The sequence below is a fragment of the Helicoverpa armigera genome, chromosome 10 (assembly GCF_030705265.1).
Source record: "Helicoverpa armigera isolate CAAS_96S chromosome 10, ASM3070526v1, whole genome shotgun sequence".
In the NCBI taxonomy this organism is placed as follows: Eukaryota; Metazoa; Arthropoda; class Insecta; order Lepidoptera; family Noctuidae; genus Helicoverpa; species Helicoverpa armigera.
Genome location: NC_087129.1, coordinates 3,376,268 through 3,400,909, shown reverse-complemented (window position 1 = coordinate 3,400,909; position 24,642 = coordinate 3,376,268). Strand labels below are relative to the sequence as shown.

The window sequence follows — 24,642 nt, the reverse complement described above, 5'->3', positions numbered from 1 at the left end:
AAAATTATGTTAGTCTTAAGTTAGTCCATTATGTTAGGCGTATCGCAATCTGATCATGGTTCATTTAGTTTTTCATTATACAGGGTGAATCCGTCGGCAACGCGAAAAATATTTTATTTTTTTACAGGTAGCTATTTAAAGTTACTCAAGCGAAAAAAATAAATATAATTTTATAAAGAGTGAGTAATTTTATTTAAGTAGGTGCAACCGCTGCTTTAAAAGAATTACTTTATCCGTCATTACCGCGTAAAACAAAAAAAGACAAAAGAACTTATTCAGAGCCCTATTTAATAACTACCATAAGAAAATTCTAATTAGGTACAGTATTTATAAGACAAAATACTATTAACTAGAAATAATTTATTATACCTAGGTACTTATTTTTATTCAAGTGAAAAAGTTTGGTTAAGAGCTACCTACTTTAAAAGCAATTCCTAGTGAGTTATCGAAACAGGAAATAACTATTTTATTCAGTTTTGAACTTAAACCTCAGGATTTAACTTTAACCACTTACGTTATTTTTGTTATAATTTAAAAACTATTCTAAATTGATATTTAATTAAAACAGTTAAAACTGTATTCTCCTCATTCTCACAATTAAAATTAAGCGTGGTCTATTTTCTGCATTTTTTTTATTTTATATTTTTTTACTAATTCTATAAAAAAAAACTAAATATAACAAATAAAAATAAAAAATAAATTGTGGCATTGTAAGGCGCTAAAGGATTTAATTTAAATTCTATGTTTCGATTAAATAAGAATACCTAAGTACCTATCTGTTCAATGCCGCCGGCAACCGCAAACGATGATAAAAAATCGAAAATATTTCTAAATAATTAATTTAAAATATAAGATGCTCAAAAATGTTTAAAACTAAATAAAATGAATTTTAATAATTTATTTAATTTAAATATTTACCGCCAATAATAAATATTAACAAGTTAAACTCCGAAACAAAAACATAAATAAAAGGTAACTATTAATTTTATTTAATTTAACAACCGCAATTACACAAATATTTTAACTTAAATATTTTTAAAATTCCTAGTTAAGGGATTATCTATTTTAAAATCTCTCTTAATTAAGATTTCCGATAATTGGAACACATAAAAACTTTTACTCAGCCCTTCCAAATATTTACTTTGTTTTATTTAGGTACTAAAATATTTAATTTATGCATGAACTTGACTCAACTATGTTAAGTATGTACGAAAGTATGTAAGGAATTTTATTGTTTATTTACTAATAATTTCCAATAAATACTCACGCCTTGGGTAAAATTTCGAATAATAACAGTCCATGTCACTCGTATATAATTTCACAGCATGTATATCAATTTCACTGTTAATTTGTTTACTATTCACTCGCGCGTTACATGTAAAACGTTTGACATTTCATAAAATAAGCTGACAAGTGACATCACTGCGCGCAGAATACGTCAAATCGCATGCAGCCACCAACGCGACTGAAGTGTATCGCAGGCGAACGATACCATACCGCGTCTTTCGAAAATTGCGCCATCCCAGTAAGCACACTCAAGTGAATTTAACAACACAAAAGCACCTTGAGCACACTTCATTCCCGACAGCTTGCCTAAATGCAGCTGAATCCTAAAACTAGATAATGTTTACATCGCGAAATGCCGACACCCGAACGACCGGAAGTCGCAGCGAAGCAAACACGACAACTATGTAAAATATTGCAGGATCGCGATCGCATTGTTGACATTCCCTAATAAAAATCACTTATATCTTGACTTGATTGTATGAAAATTGTATCAAAAATTATTTTTACTCACCTATTATGGAGGCCGAAGATGAAGTGAAGGGACGAATTTTGATAAATTGTCAATTTAGGAGTAAATTTAAAGAATATACTCTTATTGGTATGCGAAGAATGGCACAAAGAATCCCGACAACGCACGCGACGAATGCGCACCTCGTTTGCGCATATGCTGACACAACTTCACGGACGTTACTCCCCTTGCCCCGCGTTCACCCGGTTTTCTTTGTATGTGTGTGTGTCCAGAGTGGTCAAACGTGAAATTTTATACACGTATACACTAACACATGTACATTTAGTACCTGCCCTAGCTCCCGAATGCCGCCATCTTTGATATGAAAGAGATGCAACATAAGCCTATCTCATGTTTTTGTGCCTACTGGCGCCACCTCGTGACGGAATTTTTGCAAAAATGTATCCGCTAGATGGCGCTGTACACAACATAGAAAGAAGTCAAATTCTTTCCTTTTACTGATTTTTATTATTTATAAAACCAATTGCAACAACTGAATGCATTTAATACGAGTAAATATTGAAAAGATTATTACAGGTCTTTGCGCATAATTTTTCACGTAACTTTAGGTCTGCATTGAAATAATCAGGAGCTATCATGATGTTTACTAGCGTTGTTTCTGTTTTCTTTCTAGAAATTACTAACCTCTCTGTTTGAGTCCGCTCACTTGTCGTTGTTGTCTTGTCGTTACATGTATGACGTATGACTTTTAGTATTATTTGATGAGATTATTGTTATCCAGCAGGTACGTTGCTTGATCTTTTGACTGATTACGTGAATAATGACATAAATTGTAAAACTTAGTGTAGTTAGTCAAAACTGTTGAGTAGGTAAGTATGTAATTTATCGTAGTTTTAAAGATCACGTTAGCCGCTTAGGAAAAAGCTTAGAGGATCCGTACGTACCACAGCCATTATGCATTGGGCTTTTTTCTAGAAAGAAGTTTTATTTGTTTCTTTCACTTTGCTGGCATCTCGCGTTTTGATAATTTAAGGACATAGTAATGAGTAATGAGTACATTTAACCGTCATGTCTTGTTTCATATATGATTTTATTAAATCCAGATCTAGATCTCTGTAGTCAACTGTATTTATTATACAAGGGAATAATATAATTACAAGTTGATGTAATAAAACTTCCAATCCTTTATGACATATTTTATTGTTTAAAACAAATGTTTGCCCACTGAATTGGACTGTATAATATTTATTCGTTTAGCGGATTTTAATTTAAAAGTAGATACGGTAACTATTATAAATGTAAGTAATGTTAACATTCATTAAACAACAGCAAAAACATAGATACTCAGTCATGATTCTATTAACTTAATAATACCTATTCAATTCTTATTCATGTAGGTACCTACCTTAATTAATATTAAAATAAAAATACTGGATAACTTATTGTAAATGTATCAAATTTTAGCGAAATTCAATATTTTTATGTAAGTAATTGATTTCTGTGCTTTATGTCCTTACTTACATATTATAATAAACATGATGTAAACTAGCTTTAATACTAGAATAATACACAATCCTAAATATTAAAGCATTTAAATGTATTAATTTCAATAAAATATAAAATGTTGTTTACCAACTTCTACAACTAACAAAAAGTTTAAAATGTAACAACGACATATTAATAATAATTACCTCAATAATCAATTCATTGTATTCCATTTAAAATATTATCAAATTTTTAATTTAGTAGGACTTAAGTTCGACTAAAATTTCACATGTTTTATAAACCAAACCGTCACAAACTTACAAGGCTTTTTAACTATGCAAAGTCGTTTAAAAATAAGAATAGGTTATTCTTAAGTTTATTAAAAATAAGAATCGTACCTATCTTTTAATGATTAATTAATACATATTTATATAAGATACTTATTATTGCAAGTACCTACCTTAACTTTGGTACTTACATAAGCACCTAAGTATTATAATTAGCACTAACTTAATTGGGGCAGGCACTAGACACCTAAGTGTTGCTTGCAGCGTTTTACAACTAAACTAGGTAACAGTGGTTTAACAAATCTAGGTAGGCATTTGATCTATAATTAGGAAGGAAAAGTATAACTGAGTCATACAAGAAAGAAAGATAGAATTTGCTCGATCTGTACTATGGAGAACTAAGTAGATTTGTACAAATCTACCTACATCCACCTACAAGTAAAAAAAATGGCTAGGGCGAAATACTGCCACTGAAAAATCCACTTTTTACAAATAATAATAATACCGCATGACCTCTTGCTAATAGATTTTCTTGCATTAGTTATGCTGAAAGAGTACCCCTCAAATATGTAGGTACTTTCTGGGAAAGCTTAGTCTATTAAACGTCAAGGGGGTCAGATACTGCTTCTATTTCTGAAGAACAACCAAAAAAATACTTAAAAGTGGTCAAGAAGGACTGTCCGCGGTAGTACATCATTAGATCTAAGCTTGATTGTACATAACGTAATTAAATAAATAAATACTATTTTAACTGAAATAATCTTCTTTCCAGTTTAGTTAAGACATGTTTGGATTGAATACATTTTACTGAACTTAATACAATCATTGGTCCTTTTCTGTTCTCCAAGATTAAATTGAACAACGGTATTTGTTTTTTGTATCTGCATTTGAGTTTGGGCGGCAAAGGCACCAGCAAATTCGTGGAAGTTTGGGACTCTCTGGGTTTAGGTAATAACTGGTAACAACTGGTGAGAAGCAGATAGGTTCCGTAGCCGGGAAGGGTTAGAATTTGGAAGACTTTAGCCTAGAAGAACTTAAATTACTACACAGTCGATTAATTGGAAAGGATAATGAACTTATGATGCAGCCATTATAAGGCTGAGCCTGCGGAGAAGAGAAAACGAGAAAATTGGAATATTCTTTAGGTGGGAAGGAACCTAATACATAAAATTAAAATAATACTATTTGCCTATTTACCCCAGAAGAGATAGGCGGAAGCGTAGGTAACTATAGCAAACCTTAATTTTCTTATCAATAGGTACGTTAAAATCTTATATGAAGGTCGAAAAAGCCAACTGAAGAAGCAAACTCATCAAACGAACTAACGTGATTGAACTTATGTGCACAAGTTCACTTGTCTCACTCGAATGCCTAGAATCTAAACAAATGATGCGGTTACACTAAATTACTAATTAAACGTCCAGTCTAGTACATTGGTGTTTCTGTACATTTTTCGTCTTTTCTCAAAATGTTATTCGTAAAAAAGAACATACTAAAACCAACTTCCATATTACTAAACTGAACTGATTTAATTATTGTTATTAACATGTCTATTTCTTAGTGCTTATGGCTCTTAATTAAGTATGTTATATTCTACTTAATCGCTTGCATTTTTCCGAACACTTTTTGACATTGACTCTCAGGCATCCTTTTTTCAAAATGGCCGTTGAAATTATTTAGATTTCAGTTCAAAATTAAAAAGTTCGTCTTATTTAACTCTTTTTCTTTCAGACGCTGAATTGTGGATTAGTTTAACATGTAATAAAATGCCTATTCAAAAACTCACAGCATTTATCAGGCTTTGGATCACTGATTGCAATTTTTGCAGGATTAAAACGGAGTAACTGCACATTATTAAATACATAAGGCAATTATTATCTACATTTTTATGTCTCTATATTATAACTAGATCCTCATTTTTAATTTTGCCAAATATTAGTGTACATAGTAACTAGCATTCTAGGTACAGCTAATTGGTAAAGCTTGATCAAACTTGACCCATAAATTGACAAGGAAGAAGGATTTTGATCTGGTTTCGAAATGAGTAATGAAGGTTTCTTTGGATTGGAGTGACAACTGTCTTTTGAGTATTACAAGTCAAGATAAATAAATTAAAACAGCTTGAAAAGTTCGCACGTGTTCCTGAATGAAGTAACTAAACATCAGGCTTGGTTTCCCCTAAGGGTGCAAAGGCGTATTTGAATTTAGCACACATCCACATGTATGACTGTGAAGCCCTAAGCAGATACAGAGTTTATTTGAGTAAGTTCACTGAGCTGATAGATAGATTCTGGGATTCTATAGAAAATTCCATTAAGCCCAGTTAGGGCATTAGCGCTTGCTATCACTAGACAAATGGGGGGTGGTACAAAACTTGCTTAAATACAATGGGAACTCGTTCCAAAACTGAGCGAGTGGCTTTATAAAATTTAGAATTCTGCATATCTTAATCATTCTGCTTATTTTACTTTTGTCATACATTATAATGCTGTATCTACATAATATGTATATCGTTGGTATCATCCACATTTACAAACTTTACCAACCTTTTTACATAAGCATAAGGCTACTTATTAACAGCAGGGTCCAATCAAATACAATCGCAATCCATAAGCCAGTAGCTAAACTTTCAAAATACTCGTCATTCGCTAATAAATCTTTTCAACTGTGGACAGTGAGTAACTACTCCATCATTAGCAAATAAACACGCCAGTGTAAAAACAACTAACGAACACTCACGCGACTTGTTCAATCAAATCACGCGTTGGTCTTTGATGTTGATGAACATCTCAGATTTTCAAGCGAATGAACAATATTTTACATCAAACGCGTTTGATGAAGAAGGGTTGTCTACACTCAGGGGCAATGAAATCGGGTCTATCCTTCCACCTTTTTATAATCCAAGACTATAATTCAATGGTGAAGGTTCTGCAACTGACCCAAATTAAGTATTTGCTCCTAAGTGCGACATGCGACATAATAGGCGCCCTTCAATGCAAACATGCTAGTCTTCTATTCAAATATCCATAATCCGTTACATGTCGCTGACCGATTCCATTCACAATCAAATTATGTATGTACACGTTCAGTTCGGCTTACTGTGAGTAGGACACACCACTTGTAGTTCGTGTAGGGGGAGGTCGCGGACCACAATCGCGTGGAATGCCATGTTCGCCGTCGCCAAGATGTATTCGCACACAGAGAACCATGTGAATGCTGGAAATGAGAAGTAATATGTTAAATCACACTGTTATTAGTAAAGCCAAAAAAATTCAAGACATTAGTTGGAATGAGTTTTCTAGTTCTGTTCACAAGTTGCGTAATAGGTTAATAGGTCGATATGCACCTTCACGCTTCTAATATTTAAATAATTTTAAAACTGCCACTGCAGAAAACGGGTAATAAATAAGAAGCAGGTAGACCAGTTAGATGAGTGATGATTCACCAATACCAATAAATCTTTACCTATTAATATTCTGCAGAGTTCATCGCTGTGACATTTATTTCGCTTCACGGAAAGGTCACAGCACGAATAAAAGAGAAATGCCTAATAAAAGGTCACAAAAGTGCAGAGCTGCGCTAATAAATATTAATATTGGGGGTATTCCAAATATTAGATACCCATCTGTCCTGTCTATATTTACGACAGTATAATCACTTTGCTCTTTAAGGTAAGGTAGTTATCAAAGTACCTAAAGCCTAAGCTTGACAATAAACAATTACCTAACGGCCGACACAGCAGTCGGTGTCGCAAGAAGAATATAATCAGTCCCACGGTCGCAGCGATGGCGACGTAGAACAGAGTCCATACAAGTTTGTTGGTCCTCACAGGCTCGACCACGTCGCTCGCGATGCAACCGACGCGCGCCCGACACAGCATGTGCAGTAAAGCCGCTACCATGAACACTATGAATATCTTCTCGTGAACGACTGGAAACATAGAATTGGGAATGAACTTCGTGTGTCTATTATGCTGGTATGTTCTGCTGATGAGATTGGATTCGGGAGTGATGACGTCAGTAATTGGATCCTTTATTCAGGAGGTTTGATGGGAAGGTGGTGTCTACACGATTTTTGTAAGACAGTGTACGCTCTCGAAATCACCAGTATCTTACCCTTTAGTTCAGGCTGAGCAGCAATATGTATAATAGTCAATAAAAAATATTAGTTAGTAAGTAGGGTTAAAAGGATATTAAAAAGTGCACTTACAATAGTTTTCCCTATTGGAGATATAAGTAACGCCTGTTAATGCAAACAGCTCTATGAAATTAAGCCAATAGCACGCGTGCCCTAATTTAGTCGCGGCAGTCCGAGCCTGAAAAAATAAATAAAGACATTAATAAATCCGATACTCATCATAGATCTAGTGGTCACGAAAAAGACTTTTAGAATTTTTTTTTGCTGGAGAAAATTACAAACGAAAAGTTCAGATTTGTATCCAATTTTAGGCTATAGGCTTGCCTCTAACTTTTTGTAGGGCAAGTTTAGATGTTGAACGAGCATATTTACTATTTTCTAATGTTGCTAGAAAAGGCTAAGATCTGTTCCCTACCTAATCCTTCGAAGAAAACAGGCGTGATGTCACGATGTTATTTATAAATTACTACAGCATTTAAATACGATTAGAATCGAAACACCGTTAGTGCATCGTCTCAAGACTGGATTATTTTTAAAGTTCCATTCGACCTAGATAACTTATTTACGTTGTAACCTTTTAAGTTCAAAGGTGAAACGCAAATCGTTTAAATAAATTAGTAAAGGTTCGCAGCTTCCTTTCTTAGGCTTCGTAGGTTAGGTTTTTTTATACCTATACCTAGTATGTAAAGTGAATGGTGCATCCTTTACGTAATGATACTGCATTGTATAAAAATATTCAAATTAAATTCACAGTTGATGAATAAATCATTTTGTACACTGCTCCTATATTTTAGCATAGTTTTTGCACACAGAAAAGTGAATTAAAATCCATAGTTTAAGCGTCAGTTTTAACCCTTTTTTTTAATTACTCCCGAGAAGGAGGAGAAGGATTTTAATTCAATCGTATCGTATTAGAAAACAAAAGGTCCTAATTAACAGGTGTGGATTTAAAAAAGTCTGACTTTAAGTACTACGTCTAGTCAAGGGAACATATGACAACTGATCACGAACTCTCTTTTAAATGCTATGTATTTAAAGTAAATATTATTTAGTAAGCTCAGCTTAAAGAATATAGTAAATTAGAAAGAAAATCAATATTACCTTTTCCTCGGTAATATAAGAGGTGCGCTCTTGATGATAGTTGTAATATAAAGAACCTATCAACAATCTTGGTCCTAAGTGGAAAGCGATGCATATCCTCCAAATATACCTCTGAGGACTTATCCCGGTAATCGCACTTATTGATGGCACTACATTGTAGACCTGGAAAAAACACAATATCATTAAACATTGTCACCCTACTGTCATTCAGGAATTTACCGTTTTCCCAATATTACCGCTAGAGAAAGACTACGTACTTTTCTGATAGGTTTTTTATGGTTGCTCATAAAATCATTTATAGTCTAGGCTACCTAAATAGCAAGAATTTTCTTAGAAAGATTGGGACTGGAAAAATTCTACTCGCATGGCTTTTTTTAAACATACCTTCGTACGTAGTGGAAAACTGTATGTGACCATTAAGAACTTTGTAAATGGGTGTTGATATTTGGCGCGTAAAAGTTTATTTGTTTTTAATTTCGTTTTCTTTTTCAGCAATTAAGTGACTGCAAGTTAGGCACGTCGTAGGTTTGAAGAAATATTCGATCGATTCTTTGTATTTTTTTGCCTGATTTTTTTGTAACATTGACTGAAACTAAAAATAAATGAGATACGAAACTATTATATTTTAGTTTTACGACCTTTGCTCCCAGACAGTAGTAGGTACACTATTGAATGGTTTAAATACTCTATCGTACTATGTCGTTACTATTGTTTACGCGCGAATTTTAATCAATACCCTGGGCCATACTGTTGTGTACGATAGTCTGTATAAATAACTTAGGTATACTATACTCTTACTGTCCAAAATTCTGAATTAAATAGGTTGTTTGCCGCCAAGTATCCGACTAACAATGGTTTTTCTATTGTGTTTAGGACCCATGGCAAATAAAATTAAAAAGAAGTAAAAACGTAAGTACACTTTATCACCGTCAGCACTCGCTTGGTCTTAAGCTTAGTGTATTTAAATTAGGTAAAATTAATTTGATACGCAAAAGCAGCTTAATCTACTGTATTAAATAATTCATGATACTCATCAGACCTCGTATTCATAGATCGGTAACCACTATTTGGGCTAGTTAGGTAGGTACTAGGCGCCACCAGGCACGGTGCAGGCATGCACAAAAATGCAAGAAACTTCCAAGTACAAGCGAGTAATCAAGTCATAAGTATCAATAAGTATATACCCATAACTAATACTTAATGCATTGCATAGTATGGGTGAAACATGAAAGAATAATGACCTAGCACCGATCCTTACTCTTATGTAACGGCCTATTTGTTTACGTAATTAAATTGTCGTAAAGTAAACATAAATGTGCAGGTGTCGAAGAAAACTGGAACGCTCAATAAAATTGATCTTTGCAAATAGGCTAAGTTATGAAGTAGGTGGCCTTTTATACTTACCCTACAATGTGTTTCATGTATGTCATCTGCTTGAAATATAGACGCTGTCACATAACAAAATATTAAAGCACCTAATGGAAGCCAGAGTGCAGTTAAACAAATTTCCCTCAAACCACATGTCCACAGCAGTCCCTTTAAAAGGAAATTGCAAATTATTTCACTGTTCAAACAAATAATATATAATAACACCACTTATTATACCACCTTATATTCCAATATTTTAACACTCCTATTTACATCACACTTTTGGTTTGTGCGTTCGTCGCCACGCACATCCAAATTTGGCGGCGACTGTACTTGTGCGTCATTTACCATTTTATCTTTCACTCACTCAATATTTTAACACACTGCGATCACATAGTTTTTACTAATTGCCATGAGCCTGACTGTGCACCTCAGTCAGCGTTGCAACGACCCCTCGCACTCAGACAAATACATTTCTGAAACATCGATGTTTCATGAATTAAAAATTACAGTAGCCAGATCGATGTCAGATATTAATAATTGGTGAAGTTACCAATGTAAGGCTTTCTCGTGTTTATTCACGAATGCAATTGTACCAGTAAAAAGCACAATGTTACAATTTATGTGGATGAATTAAGGCGTGGATTATATGAGGTTATTTGGACATGCGCATTGGGCCCTGTCGCGCGAGGGTTATACAATAGGTACGACCACCCCTCATAATAGCTATTGTGTAAAATGTTAACTTCCGATGTTTTTGTTTAGCGAAAAACCTTGAAAACCTTGAATTTGTAAGTAGGTACCTAAATGTATACTTCGTGTTGAGTCATACATAATGGATGAAATTAAACTGCCATGAAGAAAGTATCGAGAAGTAAGCAAATTAATGCAGATGCGACAGGTCTACTTTGCGCGTAGTCTGTGTATCCTTCGCGTAGCTGGCAGAGTTGGCGTAGCGTAGGAGCTGCGCAGATAGCCCGTAGAGGCTGCGTAGGCACCGCGTAGAGGCTACGGCACCGCATAGAGGCTGCGTAGTCACTTCGTAGCGACTGCGTAGTCTTACCGTAGTAACGTGAGTACATTTAATTTTCTGGCTAACAAATATTTGGGAGCTATCCGAGTCTCGGATAACTCCCAAATATTTGTTATCCGGAATCCGAGAGCCAATGGTAAGTTGTAAACTTACTGTTTTGATGCAATGGCTATTAGGCAATAACAAGAAGACAAAAGAATAACATAGATAAGTTGTTTTGTTTCAAAGAGTAATAGTTATTAGTACCAAATTTTCAGATTCGATACTTTGATACATAAACTATGTCTGTTACGTTTTAAACATTAAGCTGGCTTACTGATTTTGGGGAAGCTATGTTAAAGCTTTAGAGTATACAAGCAAATTGGTAGTCATTCTAATAATATGTACGACCCAACATGTTAATTGTATTTAAACAGATACAGATGATACGTTCGTTATTCCCTTTGCGTTTTCTAAGATTATTTTACGCCTACATAAAGATCAAGAAATAATGCCCTTGCCCGAAATCTTCCGATTGCTTCAAAAAAAACTTTTATTAAACTTAACATGCTTCAACAAAACTAGTTTGAGTAAATATGATATCAAACTGTCTGTTTTTGGATTGCAGAGTTCCTAATGTAGATGTAAGAATGTACAACACTGCTTGTCAGCATAAAGCCATTAGTCGATTATAGATTTTATTTACTATATTTCATGTACGAACAACACTTATTTAATGTCAAATGTCAAGGTGTCATTCTCAATGACATTTCTCTCATGATCAGTATTTCTCGCCGATTGAGAAAATAAATCGTTTGTTGTTTTACTATGATAATATTGTATCTAAACGACTTTACTCGTTTTCGTCTGTGAGACATTAGTTTTTATTTAACAATAATATGTTTTGTTAGTATCTCTTGTGTTACGAGAAGGACAAACATGGAGTTTTTGAAACTTTGGTGGTTGTTCAGTTTCTGTACTGTTCAGGTACAAGGATCGACGCATTGGATGGTCACAGAAGGTGGCCTTATTCAGCCGCGGGTATGATAACAATTTCCTGTAATGTTTAATACTTTACCGTTAAAAAAAACCCAATTATAAGTGATAAGCTACATATTCAAATACTATATAGTCAGTTTTTTAAATTAGTATGTTATTTTGAAGAAATCGTATTGCTAATTAATCTTAGCCTTGGACAGAAATCAGTTACTATATTATTGTTGTCATTTCAATTATTATCTCAACCTCTAAAGAGATCTGGAGATGAAACTTAGTTAACTCTAAAATATGTCACACCGTCTTCACATTACAAAATAATTTATTTTTATCAAATTAATTATGAATGGATGAATCATAATATAAAAATTTCAGCTGGATTCTCCATTCAATTTGGTACAGCCATATGACTTACTGGCGTTCCTAAACCAAGACACGCGCTGGGATAATATAATAAACTTACATCATTACTTGGCCAAAAGGCAACAGATAATAAGAGGATTGTGGGCCGACCTTGAGCGTGATACAGATATAAACTCATTACTGATTGAAGATGAGTTCTGTGTCAAAGTAGGTCAATTAAACCTGATAGACTGGTATACATCCTCTTTAGAAGAAGCTAAAACAAAGATTGGCACAGAAGAGTTTACTCTTCATAATTTGAATTATGGAGACGCTGATGTTCCGGATTGTAAGAAGATTTCTTCATTGACTTTCAGTATGTGTGCTTTTGAGCATTTGGAGGTATGTTCAAGATATAAACAATAGATATTTATCAATCTGTCTAATTTTTAATGTATTTATCGGAAAGCAAGCAGTCATTTGGCCTTCGTTAATAGAAGCTTGTGTTTTAGCAGTGTCCGACAATTGGCAGATACAATGATAAATCAGTTATCTCAGATGCAAATATTGTAACTTTGTTATTATAATTTTTCAGAGTATGCAACAGAGAGAGAATCTTAGTGCGAGTCCTGAAACATCTTTACCTGAACATATGTCATCCAACACAGAGATTACGGAAATGAGTGTGGATCAGTTCGGTCACTGGTTGGCTGGAGTTCTTAAGAAGAATAGTTCTTCTTGGCTGCATTATAATATGGCTTCTCTTTATTGGAGGGTTAGAGGTAACGCTCCTAAAGCTATGGAGTGTAGCCGAAGGGCTGTGCATTATGCACCTAGGTAGGAACAATTATATTTTTAAATTATTTAACCATTATGTGCATGGATCTATGCAAAACAAAATAGTTTTTTTATTGTTTTCTAAAGAGTGGGATATATGTTAATAACAGTGCTGTGCTCCTTCAATTTTGATAATATGTACTTAATAATGGACCATTGTGGTTTGGATATGTGGCCACTGTTTCAGTATGATTAATTCTTGTACAGCTATTCAATAACAGACAATATGATCTAAATATCCTTGTAATGAAAATATCATATTTTCCTCATAACTCTAACGTAAATAATCTAACATGTACACAATTATAATTGCAGAGAATACAAAGACATAGCTCTTTTAAGCATGGGATTAATACTCCATCGCAGTAAAGTGGCAGATGATGCTGTTATTGTACTCGGGGCAGCCGTAGACCATGATGAGCATTGCCCAATCAATCATTTTATCCTAGGCAACGCTTTTGCAGTCATGGGAGACTTTAACAGCTCTTTAAAACATTTTGACACATGCCTACAGTTGAATCCATCATTTGATTTGGCAGAAAGACATAGAAATGGATTGTTGTGTCATAGTTTTGTGTTAAAAAGATTGGAAGTTGTTCAAGAGTGAGTATAAATGTGTTAATTGGTGTTGATTTATCCTCAAGTCCTTTTAAGGATAATTCTTTACTGTGGTATTCTATTGTCATCACTACGGTTTTATGTTCAACATGCCATTATTACCTTCTTCTAAATATAGAATTTTTAACTTTACAGTACTTTAAGTAGACTGCGCGAGGAATTGTCGCAATACATTGAACGAGAAGCTCATTGGCTAAAATCCCAAGCTGCACTTATCAGGACCATGGAACTAACAGAAGAGTTTGGTAAGAAATGGAAATAAATTAATTGTGATTTCTCTTTTGCCAATGTAGACCAAAAATACCTACAATTTTTCTTATAGATTTCATGGATGTAGGAAAAAGCTTTGACAAGATGTCAGAACTAACAGGTTTAAATATGAGAGAATTAAAAAAAGAAGGGGACAAATACTCGCTGATACAATACTTTTTGGACGGACCTACATACAATGATAACTGGTTGAAAGAGAAAGGAGTTCTTGCGATAGAGTACGCATACAGTCTACGAAAACTGTTGCAACAAATAGGTCGACACGTCACCATGGAAGAGGTTGAACCACTATATGATAATTACAAAGAGACTGATGGTAAAATATTAAAAGAAATTGGACCAATACCATCTTTGCCTGATTTGTTTCCAGATTCTGTTAATGGTAAGTTTCAGATATACTGATTTTGATATAATATTATTTTATACTCTAGTCACCTTTCGTCTGATTTCACTTTTTATTTCTTCTACATAATTAAATTTTATTCTATAAAAGTGTTGCTTTTTTTTTTTTGTGTGAAAAAAAAGTCGTGGTGTCCTAGTGGGAAAAGGACCAACCTCTCAAGCATGAGGGCGTGGGTTCGATCCCAGGTCAGGCAGGTACCAATGCAATACCAAGCAATACCAAGTTTGCCACTGTTATTTATGCAACGACAATAATGACGGTTTTCATGCACAGATTTCTCAATAATCATCAAAGAAATCAAAGACATTCAAGATTTAGAGAAAGCTGATAGAGAGAAACAGAAGCAAATCAAGACTCCAAAACCTGTAGTTAAACAAAAGAAGGCTGAGCCTCCAATAACCCCCGAAAAGAAACCAGCGTATGAAACTGAGGAAAATATTCTAGAATATGACACTGGAATAGTACTGTAAGTGTATTCAGGCACAGATTTTAGAAATTTTACTTTAACTTGGACTGTGAAATATATAATGATGAATTCAACTCAAGCAAGTGCAGCACAAAATTGTAGCAGTTTTTTGTCTTCTTACATACAATTAATAAGTAAAATACAATAATTATCTATATTATAATCATTATTATTTTTAACTTTATAGTACCTGATCTGAAATTTCTTTTTACTATTATTTTTTTAACTGACAATGCCCATTTGAATCATTTTGGTTAAAGATAACTGTAAGAGGAAACTTGATTGTATATTTTGTTTATGAAGGATGCCAACTATTCTTTTATATTTTTATGATGTGTGTTTCAATTCTAGATATCCAACAACATTAAAAGTGAGTCGAAATACAGAAGAATTCGATAAGGAACCTGAATGGCCGACAAATAAGAATTGCAAAGACAATGCACAGTCATTTCCAGATAATTTAGAAGCTGTGTACCAAATATTTTTACCATTTGAGAATAAAGGACTGAGGTGAATATTTAATTAATTAAACTGTTTTAGTTTTTTTATCAGTACTTCTATGTTAACCTAATGAGGATACAAGGAGGAAATACCCTTTTCCCTTCGTTTCTTAAATAAACATCTTCACTTTTAAGTTTTATCATATATTCTTAAATATATTTAGAAGCTTTAGGCCAAAGTTCACCGATAACAGAAACATCCGTTTTCTAAAACAACTTTTAATATGAATTTTCACATTGAAGTTTCAAAGTCATTTATAGTTTTTGAAAATTAACGTTTACTTTGTCGGTGAACTTGGAGTTTTGTTCTAAAAACTAAACTATTATAATTTCCAGATTAAGAACACTGCTGTCAGACAGGATCGGTGTGCCAGCGACTGTGGAACACGAGTTACCGTGGCATCCGCCCAACTGTCCCAATGACAAGGAAGCCGCTACCTTCACGCAGAAGAAAGCGCAGAAGTAAGTTATTATGTAATGTTAAAATATCTTACGTTGAAATAAAGAGGTTTAGCCATGGTATAACCAGTAGTAACCGTTTTTAGAATAATAATCAAAATTGCATAAAGCCAATGTCCCAAACATGCAAAGATACCATTTGATGGTACCTATCTTTTTAGAATCTCAAAGTATGGTCATTTTAGAATTGTTGTGTGACATCCTGGTCAGGATAATTTTAAATCCTATATCATATGTTCTATTTATTATCATATGTTTTTATTTTTTATTTATGCCGTATGTTTGGGCCAATATAAAAAGTATAACTATTTCACATAGCGCACTGTACTTATTTATGAGATCTACATTTTTGTGCTTATGTTTTACAAACAATAAATGACTGACATTTTATTTCCAGGCCACAAATAGTGAGTGACGTCATAGTAACGGAGCACTTACGTGAGAAACTATTAGAATACGTAGGGAACGGTGACATCGAGGCGGTGCGTAACATGCAAGATGCTGAAATAGGACAGCGCATATACGCTGCTATGCAGATGGTAAGATCATTATCAGAATATTTCGAAATAACCTTTATTTCGAAATTGTATTTCTACTTTATTAATGTGCTAAATACATAGCTATTTTTGGATAATATCCCCCCCTTTGAACTTTCAGAGAGATGATTTCCTAATATAAAACGTATAAAAAATGCATATAGCAAAAATGTCTGATTGTTCCTTACAAAAAAAAAAAACACTTCTACGTTTGTTTTAAAATATACACAAAAAACTTTGTTCATTATTTTGTCTTTGACTCCATGTTCATTTGTGCTTACTGTAAGTAATTGTAGGTCGGTCTTACATGAGGCCCATATTTAAACAAAATTGCACTTAATTGTCGTCAACTCTGTTTTGCCACGCATTAATAATTTTAATTCTATTCCTTCCAGAAACTAGCTCCAAAATTGCATTGTATAATGACAGCCAGAATAATAGTCATATATGTATTATAATTTTTATTTTATTCTTTCCAGAAATTAGCTCCAAAATGGGTTCTATACACCCTTTCCTCACTCTACTGGCGAGTTCGAGGCAACAACGTGAACGCCTTACATTGTATAATGACGGCCAGTAGAACCGTCGAGGCGAGGTTCAAAGATATAGTGTTGATATCTTTGGCCTCTATTTATTTGGAAATGGGCTACTTTGATGAATCGCTAGCGGCTGCCGAAGAGGCTTTCAAAATGAGTTTATATGAGGTTTGTATGCTACTCTCTGGTTTAATTTAATCGTGAGTTTGATGAATAAAAATGTAATCACGCTTTTTTTCATTTTTGAGGAGAACATTTTACATCCTTTTTATGCAATCGTAATTTATCTCGAAAAGTTATGACGTCATCTAAAATTGTAAGCTTTTCTGACAACTGTCCAGGAGCCCGATTCTCCTAAGTTAATAATGTGAAAATTGAATAGAAATCGAATCGCAATATGATCGCAATAGCAGTTTTAACCATATCGGGCATTCTGCTACTAATGTAAGACATTCGATTCGTTTGCGATTTGTCTCCTATTTTAGTGATTTTGGTCTATACGGTAGTTTGCTCTACAATCATATTGCAATGGTAAATAATTTGCAGACAAAATGATTCATTATTGAATGACAGAAAATGATAAAAACGTTTATATCAAAGAAAACATTGCGGAATGCCACATACGCTTCAATCGTAATTGAGTCGTGATTGGATTGCAGTCGAATGTGAATCGTACATCGCTTAAGTAATATTAGGAGAATCGGGCCCCAGATTTCTGCTTTTATTTTGATTTGTCCACTAGAGGTAGAATTTGGGCACAAGCCCGTACAAGTAATGTTAAATTACTATCTCTAGAAAGCAACATCAACAAATGGATGGTATATTGGAAAATACATGGTATACTGCTACTAATGAATTGTATTTCAATCAGAATGTCTCCCTTATCTAAAGTTGAAATGTTTTTTGTCCAGCCAGCAACAAACTTCATACTAGCCGAACTGAACATGATAAAGAAACATAGAAACACACACATGTTCCACCTCAAGCAAGTGATACGAGTGGAGCCAGGGTTCATGAAGGGACTAGCCAGGAATATGTTATATGGCTGGGCTTGTCTGTTCAAGCAGGTTAACGTGCTGCAGGAATTTGGTATGTGTGTTTGATCTATACTAATATAATAAAGAAAATACATTTTTTTCTTTGTTTGTAACCTTTGGAGCCTTTGCTTCATAAGTACTGAACCAATTTGAAGATTCTTTCATTGTCGGAAAGCTACACTATTTCCGAGTAAAATTATTAAGCATTAGTAAGCTTTATTCAAACTGCAGGAAAACAGAAAGTAAATGTATAAAGATTTTTGTTTAAAATAAACATCATCATCATAGGGTTTTTGAAATTCTGAGCGTACCTTTACCATAGTTTTTATGTATAGTCTGTGACAGTGTATTTTTTATATTCATTTAATGTCGTGAAAATGGACAGGTTCCAAAGAAGACTTATGAGGGCAGAGCTAGTAACGTTCCTCGCCTCTCGAACACCCGCAATTTGGACCACTACTTTCTTAGGAGATTTTTCGTTATGACATCTCCACCAGTCATTTTACTCTCAAAGACAAGACCTAATTGTGCATAATTTCATTCCTCTCAATATAATTTTTCATGGCCTATTGCCACTATTGATCATAACAATAATACACGATATTTTGTTTACAGAATTCAGTGAAGCAGATATTTGCACACAAGTAGAACCTGGTATGAGTATGGTGTGTGAGAAAGATGGCACAAACTGCCATCTCACAAACCTACAGTGTTTTAACGCCCATTCAGATCGTGGTAAGTATAGATAACTACAATTCTCTAAATCTAATCTTGTTTTGAAAGTAAAAAAAGTAAAAGTAGTAAAAAAATAAATATTGTATAACCTGCTTATTACAATAAATAGATAATGCAGAACACGTTTTTTGCTTGCAACGCATCTCTTCGAAAATAAAAATATGTATAAACAACCTCTATGACGATATACATTTCATACTCCTGGACAGACCATGGGAGTATTTATTTGGTATAATTCCCAATTTACATGCAAATGTATCACACCTACTGATTTACTTCTAACTATCACTTCATGTAACTCTACTATTAGGCCTTTAAAAATGTTAAGAAAATTATAGTAGGATGAAACTCATTGGAAAAGGAGGAGAAAACGATAAAAACAAGAAATATAAATAACGGGCGATCTGAGATTTCATCCTACTATTATTTTATTATGTTTCAAAAGGGATCTACTCTGGTATATTAACAAGCAATCTTTCATCGAATAAATCTTACTTTATTGTTAACACACTTTTCTTATCTGTATCATCTTACCAGTGTTTCAACTAACCCCCACTTAATTTAGATGTATCTAATTGTCGCAGAAAGCAGCACTTTAGTGAGAATGCTTGAACTAAAAGATGATAATATCCAGGGTTCGCCGGTGGACGATCTCAATGATGGTCTGTTTGACCATTTCGTACAAAATATGCCGAAGGAACGGTTCGATAGGGCGGCACATCAGAGGAACTTTGACGCCATGATGAAAACTGTGGGCAATGAGTTGAAAGGCTGCGGGAATAGGGGATGTTCAAGTAATTGTTTCTAATTTTGATTTTATTCTAAAAAAAACTAATATTTTATTTGAGGCCCCCTTTTTGGAAAGTCGGTCAAAAAAGCAGTATACATCATAATGAGGTATTTATGTATTTTTCTGATTTGTGATGTCAATTGTAAATTCTTATTTTATTTATTCATCAATTTTATTGGTTAGCCGAATAGTTGCTGACACAACTAATATTGTTGTCCAACTAACGCTAAAACATATTATCAAATCACGATCTTGTTCATTCTATGACCTTCCTTTCCTTTAGAAATTATCTTAGTTAATTTTATTTATATTTTTTATTTCTTCATTTGTATCAGGCATCTAAGGCCCATAGAAAAAAACAATACATAAATACATAATATGTACCGTACCAAAGAGATTACTTACCATATTTGTATGTCAAAAAGGTATTCAACCCGCCGATTTGGCGTTGAAAGAAGAGGATTGCACTTACCAGCATTTAGAACTTGGATATTGGCTGCATATTATCAGTTTTAGGGAGCTGCTTAGTGAATCTGACTCCAAGTAAGTTTTACTTTCAAACTTTTATTCCCGGTAATTTTTATTTTTTACTGCTAATGACTGCTTGTGCCATCAACCGCGTTCTGAGAAAAAAATTGCTTATATTTTATTTTGATATGTAAGCTGCATTACTGCTAAGTTTGGTCAAGATCTATTCGGTGGTTTTTACGTGGCGTGACAGAGTAACATACATACATACATACATGCAAACTTTAGCAGTTATAATATTAGTAGCATGGCCTTGATTAACCTATGATCTTGAATGTTAAGTATACCTCAGTTCGATAGTCTAGCCTTTTAATGGCTTTTTTATCAAATCTATCAGAGCATATGACTATGATAAAATTATTATCTGAATAACGCCATATATTTTGACAAAAGCGTATTTTCTTTCTAACCTACTAGTATTTTTCAGGTTACCATCAGAAATAACCGCACTGCAACCATCAAGCAAGAAGATACCAGAATGTCGGTTAAACGTGGATCCTTCAAAAGATTTCTTCTTAGAGCGATTAATTAGGGTAGACACAGAAAATTGGGAACCTGTGCTCAGTTTAATGCATCAGTTTGCAGAAATGTTTAATTTCTATGATTATGTGACCCTGGGAGCGAAGATAGCTAAATATGTGGAGACTGTAAGTATGAGGGTTTTAATAAAAATGCGGGTTTGGTATGGTAGATTTTATATTTAAACTATAAAAGAACATATGTAACAAGGTCTGTGCTTGAGCTTTAAATTGATGTCAATCGATTCAAATCATTTACTTAGTCTCTTGAATGTTCACTGTGCTATGGACTTCAAAAAATATCAAACGTTTTTGATTACATAAAAGTTTATGATTGCTATGCGTTTTTTTTAAATTTATTTACCAATCAAACACTATCACTACGTCTCATCTATTTTAATAACTGTTTTTTTTTCTCTTTCGATGTGTTTAGTCCGTACAAAGTTTCGACGTGTAAACAGATTTTCAAAGAAGAGATACATTCGAGTCAATTCTCTAGATTACAATTTTGTACCGCACAAAGAATCTATGTATTTCTTTTGGAAATATTAGAGATATTAGGTATATATTTACTAGACTATCATTACATGTGCAGTAATATCTCCTGTATGTCCTCTTCCAGCACCCTAGCTGCTGGGCGGGCGCGGCGGTGGCGGGCTGGTGGTGCGGCGCGGGCGGCCGCGGCGCCTGCGCCGCGCGCTGCCTCGCCGCCGCGCACGCGCGAGCCCCGCCCGCGCTGGCGCAGCAAGCCGCGAGGGCACTCACTGCGTTACTCGTCATGTATGTTTACTGTAACATTTTGTTTTACTGTTAGAAAAAACGTTAGCTATGTTATGCAATAATGTGTCAACCCTAAAAAACCAAGAAAGGAGAAATCTCAGTTCAAAGAAATTCACAGATGTAAAATACATATGCTCATTAGCTATTCTGATTGTATCCAAAACTTATTAAATAGGTCGTCATGTGCTGGTTCAAACCCAGCTTAATAGAGTGAGAGGATGGCGTTAACTTAAAATTCACAAGTTAACAAGTTATTGCATTTGGCTCAATTGTTGCTTTTGTTGTGGTGAATTAATCATTTCTCAAAAATAAATCTGTAAATTATATGAATGGAAAAATGTTATGGTCACTTTAAACAGTACTTAAAATGCTAACATGAACCGCTCTCTTTTGAGGAAATCGTCAATGACCTTATACTTTGTTTTCTGTTTAAACAGACAGTCAAAGATAAAAGACGCTAAGGAAGTGGCCTACCTCTCGTTCTACACACAACCAAAGAGTAAAATAGATGCGTTCCTAGTGGGAGTGTCACACACGTACCTAGTAAGTATTTAAAAAAAAATTAAGTTTTAAAATCTCAATATTTCTCGTCTTTCAATATTGCGCAATTTATACATTATCTATAAAATGTCTTAAATGTCTTAAATCTTTGCCAGATTAAAAATTCAGCACAATTTAGATGCTTATAATATTAACATAATTTTTCCAAAAAATTGTTCCTTTAATTGTATTCAACAAAAGATATTCAGCCATTGTGAACGAACATTTTCAGAAGTGGGCTTACAGTATAATTAATCATTTCTAGGCGGAATACGAACCGGCAGTGTGGATGTATCGCTACGCTCTCACTTTCGATGAAAAGTTCCTACCGGCGAAGGCATGTCTTCATGCCACCATGTGTCTGATGCTCTTCGGAGACGCGGCCAAGGCGAAACCTAAACAGAAATAAATTGTATTATAATTATGCCGAGTAAACCAACGACTGTAAAAGGCACACCAGAAACGGTCAATATGATTGCGCAATAAAATTATCTATTAATTGACATGTAGGACAAATGTAGCGCAATGTTTATGAGCAACATTTTTATTGCGCAATATTTTTGTGCAATTATATTGATTAGGGTGCGTTTAAGAAACTATGCTTTGCCAAAGGATCAACCGAAAATACCGATTTTAGCTTGAAGAAATCTCAGGCTAAAATCACCAGATAATATTAAACTAATTTATTCATATCCAGTAGTGCAAAACAACGAGTTTTTTCTTAGCAGTAATACATATTGATGTTCCCCAATATATACTCACTCATACCGGCTGTATTTATTTCGCTTGGAATCCGATCTGAACAAAAATAAGTATATTACATAAATGTATGACTATTACAAACATTTCAATGATAAATAATTAAATTATAACAATAATGTTGTGACAATAGATGTAAGTTATAACCAAATGAATCGAACTTAATAATCTATAGTAGAAAAGGTTTCACCTGTATTTTATTCGAAGGACGATTTTCTTAGGAAAACAGCTGTTGTGGTCTTTCTACTGGTTGTACCGTTTGTTGTACCGCCTCCCCACTGCCATGTCCCAACTGACCTGTGATTCAACTGACCCCAAACACTGTTTGTGTCCACATAGGCCATTGGGGCTAAGGCAACGGGGGTTTGGCGGGTAAAACATCCTGTATGTGCATTTAAAACTATATCATTATACTGAAGATTTTTAAACTATCAAATATAGAATTCGTACATTTTTAAAAGATATCAGTGAATTCAAATAATAATAATTACATATAATTCAATCGAGCTTGAAACATCGGTAGTATGTAAGCTGACCTACATACTTTAAAGTTCAAATTTAGTTTTTCTAATAAGTTGTATGTTTCCGCCTATAAGAACAAAATGTTGAATCATTCCTTTGTTGTCGTGTTTTACGATTTATTTCAGTTCATTTTGTAACTAACCGATTATTGGTTTCTATTTTTTACCTAGTCATAGTTTTCTTTGCCTAAAAATATTACATTCTTGCCTAAATTATGAGGTCTATGAAAAGTACAGTTAGAGCAAGTTTTGTTACCGCGGTAATTCCTAATGTTTTTGCAGTAACATTTGTTTAGACTCTTAAGACTGACGTGTTTCTCAATTCCAATAAACCTTTTTAAAATTGCATTTCTGTCTTTCATTTTTGATACCTAAATTAAAGGCCCAGTCGAAAACCCTGTCGACTAATCTGTCTGACAGTAATAAGTACCTATTTAAATAGTATCCTTGAAAACCTGTGAACATTATAAAAAATACTTGCAAAGTACATAATTCATGGTTATACAATTAATACTGAGCTAGCATTAGCATGTGTTCTAACTAAATGTTACCTATTTATTACAATTTTACAATAAGTGTCTTAATTTGTGATTACCACACAAGGACAAGCAAATCGGTTACACAATTACATAAACAAACGCATAATCAGGTTACATTTTTATTACACCAAGTCCAAAATATTTTGGCGAGTCTGAATTTAACCGATTCGTAAAGTAGATAATTTCGTTTCTAAGTTTATAGTTCTTCCAGGTAAGTTAACAGTTTATTTCAAACTCGCTAAGTTATACCGGACTGACAGTACTAGCATAAAAACAAATGAGCAATACAAATAGGTACTATCACAATCTGGGGACTAGCCACAAAAAAATACAAAGGGACACACACAGTAACATAAAGCTAAGAACAGACAGAGCGATCTTACGTACGCTTATACATATTTTGAATGCACCGCGACGCAGGATTCAGCACGCTTGCTAAAATATTATACGCGGCAGGTACTGAACCATCGTTCGTTATGAACACGAATTGGGAACGCCTAGTCTGTTCACAGCTTAATAAGGGTTCGTCCTGTGTGGACGAATTAATGCGAATGCGATGCCGACGCGACCTGAAGCGACAACGTCAAGTAGGCCAGTTGAAAAGAAATCGACTGTTTTTTGTTTTCGCGTCGCTTCGCTCACATAGGACGCACGATAATTACAATTGAGATGTTCCTACAATGTTCCTCGTCGCAGGCGCAGACCGTAGAATGTGAAGCTCCGACAACAACTATTAGAACACGCACAAGAGTATATTCGTGTCACTAGTCCTGTGCAGTGCCCAAT

At 34.1% G+C, this 24,642-nt stretch overlaps 3 protein-coding genes across 8 annotated transcripts in view; 1 reads left to right on the top strand and 2 right to left on the bottom strand.

Moving 5' to 3' along the window:
- The window catches only part of LOC110371780 (transcriptional enhancer factor TEF-1), a 65,311-nt gene extending 63,312 nt beyond the window's left edge, over positions 1-1,999 (bottom strand). For 2 of the 6 annotated variants that reach the window (XM_021328164.3, XM_021328165.3), the window contains exon 1: positions 1,268-1,603. Coding sequence is in view for 3 of the 6 variants with exons in the window: in XM_021328165.3 (XP_021183840.1) it covers positions 1,268-1,301 (34 nt within the window). In the remaining 3 variants the exon portion in view is untranslated. Of the gene's footprint in view, positions 1-1,267; positions 1,605-1,798 lie in introns of those variants that run through there. The other 4 variants (XM_049841016.2, XM_049841017.2, XM_021328163.3 and 1 more) reach the window with 4 other exon arrangements.
- A 3,859-nt stretch (positions 2,000-5,858) lies between these two features.
- LOC110371800 (post-GPI attachment to proteins factor 2-like) lies at positions 5,859-10,838 on the bottom strand. Its single transcript, XM_021328191.3, has 7 exons — positions 10,688-10,838; positions 10,375-10,610; positions 10,171-10,302; positions 8,767-8,928; positions 7,738-7,843; positions 7,252-7,458; positions 5,859-6,744 (listed from the first exon to the last, which is right to left on the bottom strand). Exons 2-7 carry the CDS (start codon positions 10,483-10,485, stop codon positions 6,614-6,616), a joined length of 849 nt encoding a protein of 282 aa, XP_021183866.1. The 5' UTR covers positions 10,486-10,610; positions 10,688-10,838; the 3' UTR covers positions 5,859-6,613.
- Positions 10,839-11,902: 1,064 nt separating this feature from the next.
- On the top strand, positions 11,903-23,662 carry LOC110371799 (uncharacterized). The gene is made up of 19 exons (XM_049840845.2): positions 11,903-12,187; positions 12,518-12,886; positions 13,080-13,321; positions 13,637-13,924; positions 14,075-14,184; positions 14,262-14,591; positions 14,886-15,078; positions 15,430-15,588; positions 15,915-16,040; positions 16,435-16,576; positions 17,053-17,277; positions 18,021-18,198; positions 18,762-18,881; positions 19,466-19,675; positions 20,097-20,214; positions 20,627-20,846; positions 21,340-21,497; positions 21,935-22,040; positions 22,303-23,662. The coding sequence occupies exons 1-19, from the start codon at positions 12,086-12,088 to the stop codon at positions 22,444-22,446; spliced, it is 3,540 nt and encodes a 1,179-aa protein (XP_049696802.2). The 5' UTR covers positions 11,903-12,085; the 3' UTR covers positions 22,447-23,662.
- Positions 23,663-24,642: the final 980 nt, after the last annotated feature.

Bases quoted from the DNA above. Each gene is read 5' to 3' on its own strand.
- LOC110371799 (XM_049840845.2), top strand. From the start codon at position 12,086: ATGGAGTTTTTGAAACTTTGGTGGTTGTTCAGTTTCTGTACTGTTCAG. The intron at 14,592-14,885 runs GTAAGTTTCAGA...TTTCATGCACAG, and splicing joins GTTTCCAGATTCTGTTAATG to ATTTCTCAATAATCATCAAA. The intron at 22,041-22,302 runs GTAAGTATTTAA...AATCATTTCTAG, and splicing joins GAGTGTCACACACGTACCTA to GCGGAATACGAACCGGCAGT.
- LOC110371800 (XM_021328191.3), bottom strand. From the start codon at position 10,485: ATGGTAAATGACGCACAAGTACAGTCGCCGCCAAATTTGGATGTGCGT. The intron at 7,844-8,766 runs GTAATATTGATT...TTATTTTTTCAG, and splicing joins CTTATATTACCGAGGAAAAG to GCTCGGACTGCCGCGACTAA. The intron at 6,745-7,251 runs GTAATTGTTTAT...TCTCATTTCCAG, and splicing joins ACTGCTGTGTCGGCCGTTAG to CATTCACATGGTTCTCTGTG.